Raw genomic sequence first — 8665 nt, 5'->3', positions numbered from 1 at the left:
CTCAAATGACTGCTCTCCATGTGCTTGTTCAGCAGTCGCTTAAATGTCCCTAATATCTCTGACTCTACCACCACTGCTGGCAGTAGAGTTGGGTTACACCCCTGTTTCCAATAGTAATGTGGATGTTTTGTCTACTTAAATAGTCAGAGAGCGCCGACATTAGTTTTAGAATCTCGATGACTGGGAGTGAGCACAGTGCAGAAATCTCCAAACACAAGTATTGTCAGTTCAAAAGGGCAAGCTGATTGTTGGAGACTTGAGAGTGGTTTATGGTCTGGGCGAAGGCTCAGTAGTGTTAGCAACCCAAGATCTGGGATAATTATAACTGATGTTCACTATCTTGCGTTTCAAATTGTGTGAAAACTGCATGGTGTATTTTTTTTAATGTTCTTGAACCAATACCAAAAAAAAAGCGAAAAACACCGACCAACAGAACAGACTTGGATGATCAGTTCGCCCCCAAAACCTTGAAATTGTTCTGCGTCCGTGAATCCAGTGGAGATGATGCACATCTGCACAATAATAGACCTCAGATCTGTCATCAGACCCATGGAACCTGATCAGGATTTGAAATAGTTTCACAGAGTCCTTCAGGATACCCCCCTGCGATGTTATTGCCTCTTCTGGAGTTTCCTCCGAACAGGGTACCTGAAGTTGAGCTGCATGAAGGTGGCAGTTTGGCTTCAATCTCCCGGAAGATTTCTATTCTCCATTCGATGTCGGGGTTTTTTTTTTCAAGCTTTTTTGAGAAGTAATTCCCCCATTGATTATAAACTAAAAGCCCGCAGTAAAGCAGAGAAACCCCGGAAAAGGGCAAAGTATTCAGCGCTTGTTTGAAAAAAAAAGCTGAACGACAGATTTTATCCAGTTAGTTTTCTTCAGTTCCCCCATCAGCCCTCAAACTATTCCGGAGCATTTACAATTTTAGTTCTTCATGAGCGACTAACACTTTGTCAGTCAAATTTTATACATTTTACAGCGTATAATGTAAGGTAGTGCATATAATGTAATATGCAGTAGATATACAGTGCATATACATACAGTACACAACCTATATACATACGTTATACAGTAAATATACACAGTATAATGTCTATAGATATGCTATAAATTGTATATACATACAGTATGTAACCTATATACATACATTCTACAATATATCTATTATATACAGTATACCAAGTCAGTTAGACGCCACAATGTTGTCCTTTAAGTTCCTGTGCACATGTGAGACATCCCTCTGAGAACCAAAAGCGGACTCTTACACACATCCCCGACTGGTTTTTGCTTTGTGCTGATCATTTCCCGAAGCTCAGCATCTCTCCTCGCAACTTCCTCAACAATGTTTAGTATTTAAAATGAACTACATGTTTCCAGTAACTGTACAAATAAAAGGGTATTGGCGCGGGGTCTTTCCCAGTTCGGGCTGTAGTCCGCGCAATGCCTTCTGTCCGTCTGTCTGTCTAAGGTTTTGTTGATCAGTCTGCGAGGGAACCTGTTTCTGTGTTCCCACTCACTTCCCCTCCTAAATCCAACAGTAAATGGATTGCTGCTAATGTAACCAGCAGGATATTTTAATGTTGCGGATTGGGAGTTTTTGTTTTGAAAAGCTGTTTTGTTTTTGGATCGCCCTGTGCCACAAACGTTTGAGCGAAAGTAATTTATTTCAGGCAATGCTAACGAAATTTTTAACGCCTGTTTCCCCCCTCGCCCCCCCCCCCCCCCCGCCTTCTTATTTTCAAGTTGTAATCGAGAAAGCAACCCTTGAGTTTTTTCCCTCATGCCCGCGCACTGAGTGTAGTGATAGCCCTGGTGAACACAGTAATCTGACTCCGTTTAATCTTGTGATTGTTTAATCCACAATCAAAGCAGCTCAAAATACACCGGTTTTATCTTTGGCCGGGCTAATTTTAAATCAACTCTGATCTTTAAATGTGTAATACTCAAAATCCCATTCCCCAGTGATAGCAAGAGAAATCATAGAGAACGGAGGGCAGTGAGTGTACACGTCAGCGTGGAAGGAAATGTAGACATCATGGATGTACCATCCTGGAAGTTTGTGGCAAATGTACATTGTAAAATCTTACTCTGATTGATGGTCAATAAGAAACCTCCAAATAATCCGCTCTCATCCCCTCCTCCCAATGTTGTAATCGAAAATCACCTCAGCACCTCAAACCCTGAACTCATTTTCGCTCAGAATTAAACAATTTGAGGCACCACGGATTACATTTCCCCGTCCCCATCCCCCACTCTCCTCAGCACTCCTGGAGGTTTTGAAAGTGAGAAAGCCCAGAGGCTAAATTCCTAGGACAGTGTTCTTCCAGCACCCTACAGACCGATGGGGTGATTCACCAAGGGCAACTCAAATAATCCAAGTCAAGAAAACGGTTTAAGGCCGACTTTATTTTAAGAACAAAATCACTTTAACAGATTTCCAAACGGAATCTTTTACACACTGAATTACCTCTTAAAGTGCTCTTTTAATAACATCGATAATATACAAAGGTAATTTTGTTCCCCATTAGATTTTCGGACTGAGAAAGGCAAATAAATAATAAATAAATCAATAAGTTACAACCATTAAATACTTTACGAACGAAATCACATTACAGAAAGATAAATTGCACATAACCACTTATTTCTTATCAACAATATTTTTAAATAAGTGGACATTAATTCAGACAGGTAGGTCTGTAACAGTGACCCTGAGGTCATCTATTCACTTTTCATATACAAAATTTCGTGCTCCTTAGTCCTTGCATTTATATTCACAATCTCCGTGCTGGCACACGGGCCCCTCCTGGTTGTTAGTGGTTTGGCTTCCCCTATGTACGGGTTTGCGCCTCTTGTTAAAAACCTTTTATTTTAAATTATTATTTACAGTCCTAAGGATCATTTAGAGCGTCACTTTGTGTTGTGTAAACGGGCTGGTGTGTCACTGCGGGAGCAGCGGAGGTTTGAAGGAACAGTTGCCAGTGCAATGTCGAGGGGTCAGCATCTTACACGAGAAATGGTGGAGAGCGTCGTGTGCTTCTGGGTGGAGAGAGTTGGGAATGTAACAGAGGGATGATTAGAAGATTGAAAATCTGATTCTGCGATATCGTTCTCATCGGCATTGACTCGATGCGCGCACTTAATCAATATTTATGATGTTATTAAATGTTATTTTAAAACCACGAATATTACAGAGCAGCAGCAGTTGGACCCACCCCATCTGTGCCCACTTCTTGAAAGAACTCTCCAATTAGTCCTACTCCCTAACCTTTCCCCAGACTCTGCTCTCCTGTTCAATTGTTTGTCTAAATCCCCTTTGAAAGTTATTATTAGATCAGCTTCCATTACTATTTAGCTAGCGCACTCCAGATCACAAGTCGCTGCGATAAAACATATTCTCTTGATCTCACCCACCAAAAAAAGGTTATAATGATTAAATTCTGTCTTCCTTTCTTTTCAATAATTTCCCACCTAAAACTCTTAGCCTTCATTCTGTATTCTATCTGCTTTTTACCATATTCGTCTTTTATTTAACTCATTTCTTTTCTCATCTGGTTCCTTTGCATTATCCATTCTTTCCTTTAATATCGCTTTTCCCCCCTCAATTCTTTCTCCCAGCTCCTCATTCCCTAGTCCACCTGAGACCCTTTTCCGCTCGGCTAAGAATTGTGCTCTGGTCTATTGTCACCTCCTTGTATATGGACGGTGTCATTCAGAACATGGCGATGAAATCATTACCTTTCAGCTTTTGTTGGATGGCGTAACGCGCCTTTCTCTCTTGATCCAGCTCATTGCAGAGCGTGTCTGTCAAAAGCAAATGAGGCCATCACTGAGAAAAGCAGCAGAGAGACGCTTGAAAAAAAAACCTAAGAGAACTTCAGCAAGTCTCAATTTAAATAAAACAGCTTGTATGCATTTCCTTGCTCTCCCTCTCTCTCTCTGTGTGTGTGTGTGTGTGTATGTGTGTGTGTGTATGTCTGTCTCACTCGGCTACCTTGCAAACTCGAATCAATTCTAGGTGAACAGAGAAAAATCACAGAAAAATCCAAGGTACGGCCAAAGAGGTGGATTATGCTGGAAGGCAAGCTGAAAACCAGTTGAAAATTAAACCAAAGTTAGGCACTACTTCACAGGTAATTTTACGCCTCGATTTTTAATTTAGACACCATGAAAATTGCATTGGAAGAAAAATTCAATCATTTATTTGTAATGATGCCTTCCAGCCGTTTGTACATAGGATTCACATGCAGAGGCTAATCAGCCTGTACTGAAAGGCAAGGGCACGTTCGACGGTAACACATGAAAAGGTCAGTGCTATTACAATTGGAATTATTGAAAAATAATTTAACTATAAATGGTCTTAATGCACTCAATGAAATGCTTACTGGAGACTGTTCACTTCATTCCTATAAACACCGACACGTGATTGCATTTTACCTCTAACGATTTGGAGTTGCTGAACCATTTCCTCTCTGTAGGCCAATTCCCTCTTCATTTGATCCTGAAAACTGTCTGTAGAAAAGTAGGGCAGATTTCAAGTGAATATTTATCGACACACTTTTTTGTTCCAGCTAGAATAGATTTATTTCAAAAGATTCACTCCCCTTGTCTATTGGGTTTAATCCCAATTAATGAATATTATCTCTTCCCGCTCATGTAGTTGCAACTATCACCAATTCCCTCCTTTCTCACCCAAATACTGTCCTAATTTTTGGTCTCTGTATAAACTTAATAGAACTATAGAAAGTATTGAGGCTGGAACTGTGTTTGTAGTCTAATTGCGTTTAGGTCACTTTCTCTGCAAGCATGTGGTTATTAAAGTCATTATTACCCACAACTGTTTTTCTACAGGACAAGGGATTTGTTAGTAAGTTGAAATAATAAGGTGTCTATCCATCAGGGTTTGGGGAGGGGTATTGATTCCTGTTACCACTATCTGAAGCAAACAGTTGACGTCCATGTATCATAATGTACCCCCTTCACCACCACTCCCCCACCATGAGAGTGTGACATACCTTTTAGACTCTGAAATTCCCGTTCTAACTTCTTCCTGAGCTCCATCTGTTCCAAAAGTAGTTTTTGTAACTCTTCTGAAATATGAATAGAGAGTGTGGGCTCTTAACTTGCTTCCAGATTTATATAGAAATCTGCATTCAGCTTTATATAGGAACTTACTGTAAGGATTTATAAAGAAACCTACTGTAAGGGTTTATATAGAAACCTACTCCCAAATTTATACAGAGACCTGCTGTAAGATTGTGTGAGTGGCCATTGCATGTGCCATTAAAAGGAAAAGTGTTTTTCAATCTGGTACACAAGATGTACACCTTGCAGGACAGCCGAATAGTTATCAGTTTTCATTCAGAATGAAGTTTCTCTTCAGTTGAGCGCTTTCAACGCGCTATACCTAGGCATGAACCTTAAAACAATACTCTTCTGTTTGGTCAGCCCCACTACCTGCTGGTATTTTCACGAACTGATTGACCAGTGCCAACATCTCACCACTCCCTGTAACCTCAGGTCTACTGCAGCTTTTCTTCACGGTGAGCGCCCCACGCCGTCACCATCGTTTGCCAACTTTTACAAAAGCGACAACAACTCTCAATCCATCCAGGGTGCGCACAGCCGCATTAATGATGCTTAATTACATTTCAGCCTGCTTGAACCACAAACTCGAGAGAGATGGAACAAAACTGTGGCAGCAGCGACTTGCAAACCCGAACACCAATGTGAATTGACAAGTGACCGGGTCAGGTCGTTTACTCTTCATTGCAATCACCAGGAGAAAGTGAGGACTGCAGATGCTGCAGTACCAGAGTTGAAAAATGTGGTTCTGGAAAAACACAGCAGGTCAGGCAGCATCCGAGGAGCAGGAGAATCGACGTTTCGGGCATAAGCCCTTCTTCAGGAATGCGATTGCAATCACCAGGTTAACATCATTTATATGTAATTCACTAGTTATCAGCCAAAGTACCTGCTCCTCACTCAACTCTTATAATAATTGGAAAATCAATCGCCGTCAGGGAAAAATGTTAAAAACACACTGAGGATTTGAGATTGTGACTCTCGTGAAGATGAGCCAGGGGTACATTAATCATTTCACATGTACATGAAAAATAAAATATACTGTCAAACTAAATGTAACTCGATAAACCGAACAAATCTGTATATCTAGTCTCGTCACTTGATTCATTCTATATCGGCCCCAGGAGGGGTTTAACCAAATACTTTAAAGTCCACCTTTCCTTAAACTCAAATCCCAACTTCAAAGGTCAGTTACATTTGAAATAGTTCGACAGAAAAGGGTGAAGGAGCGAAATAGTTCACAACAATAAACGCGCTTTTTAAAAAAAAATCCTGGTTTTCAATAATTGACATTTTGTCGCAGCAAATGTGACTTTTTCGACGAGTGTAAATTAATGGAATGTCAAGGTACCATCTACCCGAGCTTTCGGTTTCTCTAATATTTGTAGAAAGTCAGATTCCAGACCTTTCCCCATGTTCTCAATGTCTTTTTCGACCAGTTGGGTTCTCGGGGTTTCCAGTCTAATGCCATCTTCGCCTGAACATAAACACAGACAAGCCTCGTCAGGTCCAACCAGCAGGAAGAACTGCTCATTCTGACATTGCCTCAGAGCCTTGCTGTGTAAGAGTTTCTGGGAATGTTTCAGTGGTGACAACGAGATGCTGTGTGTGGTTGGAAACGTTAAGCTTGCGAGGTAGGTGAATGTGGATCAGTTTACATCCTTTAACAAGGAACAGTTGGCTAGACACCTCTAAGGAATTTGAAAACTAAACCGACCCAAATCAAGAAAATAAACAGCACCAATATCCCCCTCTCCTACACCTTGCCAGTTTCCAAAAAAATGGTAAATAGTTTGCCTGCATACGGGACATTGCAGTGAATATGCAGATTATGTCAAGTATGGCTGATATATTCAGTGTCGTTGTGTACTCAATGTGCACCATAAGAGTTGACTTGCTCGCCAATGTTAATATCTTGATAATTTTTTTACACTTTTGAAACAAGTAAATATAAACGCTTGTTTAAAAATGGAAACATCTAACTTGCTCTGACTTGAGACAACTTGTGTCATTTCTTTAACGATTGTTGATCCCCAAACAGAAAGTGCTCACCCCGCTCAGAATTTGCTGAGGTCTCTTGGGAAACGCCGCCTTGCTGCTGATAGGATTTTCTAGGCTCGGGGTCCTCCGCTGTGCTCTGGGTCTCCCGGTCTTGCTCTTCGAAACACAACAAGCCGAGTTTCAGTGTGAAAAAAACCGACTTCATCAGCTAATTACAGCCTTTGATAACCGCTAGGCCAGAGGAGTAGCCGCTGTGGCTGTCTATAGTTAGCAGGTAACAGCTCTGCGCAATTAAGATAACAGTCTACAGCACCGCGTTGTCTTAGTTATTCAATATTAACCACAACAAATAACTTAAAATGTCGATTGTTTCATTCAGTCAATAGCAAATAAAAATCTGACAGAATAGAATGAGGTCATTCGTCCTATCGGGTCTGTACCAACTCTCTAAGCTAACCCAATTTAGTCCGACTTCACTGATCCACCTCCACAGCCCTACAAAGACTCTCTCTTTAAGCAGGTATCCACTTCCCCTTTGAAAGTTCCTCGTCAATGCGCTTCCACTTTCCGGAAGTGACCAGCCTTAAACCCGAAAACGCCAGAATTAGCTCCGATCCAAGAAATTACGCCCCCGCCTTATTTTCTTAATGTTCGTATGATTCTTGTTGTTTTACATCGGTTTATGGATGACTAACTTCAAATTAAGAGTTCAGGAAAGTTTAACATTTCTGTTGGGGGTTGGGGTGGGGAATGGGTAACTGAGAGAAGGGGCGGTTTACCAGCTTCAGTCTCTGTGTAAATGGGCGCTGGAGTCGCGTTGCAAGCATTTTTCACACTGTTCAAGTGACCCTCCCGATCGTGTGGAAACACCTGCAAACAGAGGAAGAAATAAGCGAACTGTAGTCACGGTTTCCTGCAAAGACAAAATCCCTTAAAGTGAGCCTCCCCATTCCACGCGAATGTCTCTCATTTAACAGGAGAAACCCCCGGTTGTTTCTATCTCTTTGAACATAAAGCATTCCTCTTCCCCCACCCCCGATAAAACTCCTTAAGATTTAAAATCGGTCTTCTACAAACCTCGAAGTGGTACAGATCTCTGTTTCTGTGCATTCGCTCTATTAAATGCAATTACGGATACTTGAAATGAAATGATTGAGATGAAATTGCGGCTGTGTACAACAAGCTTCCAGACTCTCATACAGCTCCCGTCTAATTTCACAGCATCAAATAGATTCTGATAATTTGCTTAATTACTTTTATTTAAATGTGGCTGGATGCTAATTTTCAGGTGTCATTGTAGATACGCCATGTGCCAGCATCCTCTTTGGTGTTTCTTTTTGAGGCGGCCTCAGTTTAAAATTGCTAAAATATTCCAAACACAGCGTTTCATTTTTGCCATCTCTTTCTGCAGATTGGCCAGGTTTCCCTCCGGCCAGACTGAGCAAAGTATCTATGACACCTGGTGCAAACTTTCTCAGTGGCAGGGTCAGGAGGGGGATTTTTGTTTATGGGAGTGGGGGAAGGTGTGAGGGAGGGAGGTGATGGGATGGAGGGAGTGGGGGTGATGGACGGAGGGTGTGAG

The 8665-nt window shown here is 41.4% G+C and overlaps 1 protein-coding gene across 5 annotated transcripts in view; it reads right to left on the bottom strand.

Annotated features, from left to right (window-relative positions):
• Window positions 1-2394: 2394 nt before the first annotated feature.
• LOC122540811 (SKI family transcriptional corepressor 1 homolog-B-like) overlaps window positions 2395-8665 on the bottom strand; it is a 13784-nt gene continuing 7513 nt past the window's right edge. For 4 of the 5 annotated variants that reach the window (XM_043677014.1, XM_043677019.1, XM_043677016.1 and 1 more), the window contains 7 exons: window positions 7863-7953; window positions 7135-7239; window positions 6488-6559; window positions 5013-5087; window positions 4435-4509; window positions 3736-3801; window positions 2395-3036 (listed from right to left, as the gene is read on the bottom strand). In XM_043677014.1, the coding sequence (XP_043532949.1) occupies window positions 2939-3036; window positions 3736-3801; window positions 4435-4509; window positions 5013-5087; window positions 6488-6559; window positions 7135-7239; window positions 7863-7953 (582 nt within the window). In that variant the 3' untranslated portion in view covers window positions 2395-2938. The remainder of the gene's footprint in view (window positions 3037-3735; window positions 3802-4434; window positions 4510-5012; window positions 5088-6487; window positions 6560-7134; window positions 7240-7862; window positions 7954-8665) is intronic. The other variant, XM_043677018.1, reaches the window with a different exon arrangement.

The sequence above is a fragment of the Chiloscyllium plagiosum genome, chromosome 36 (genome assembly GCF_004010195.1).
Source record: "Chiloscyllium plagiosum isolate BGI_BamShark_2017 chromosome 36, ASM401019v2, whole genome shotgun sequence".
In the NCBI taxonomy this organism is placed as follows: domain Eukaryota; kingdom Metazoa; phylum Chordata; class Chondrichthyes; order Orectolobiformes; family Hemiscylliidae; genus Chiloscyllium; species Chiloscyllium plagiosum.
This window is presented reverse-complemented; position numbering and strand designations above follow the sequence as displayed.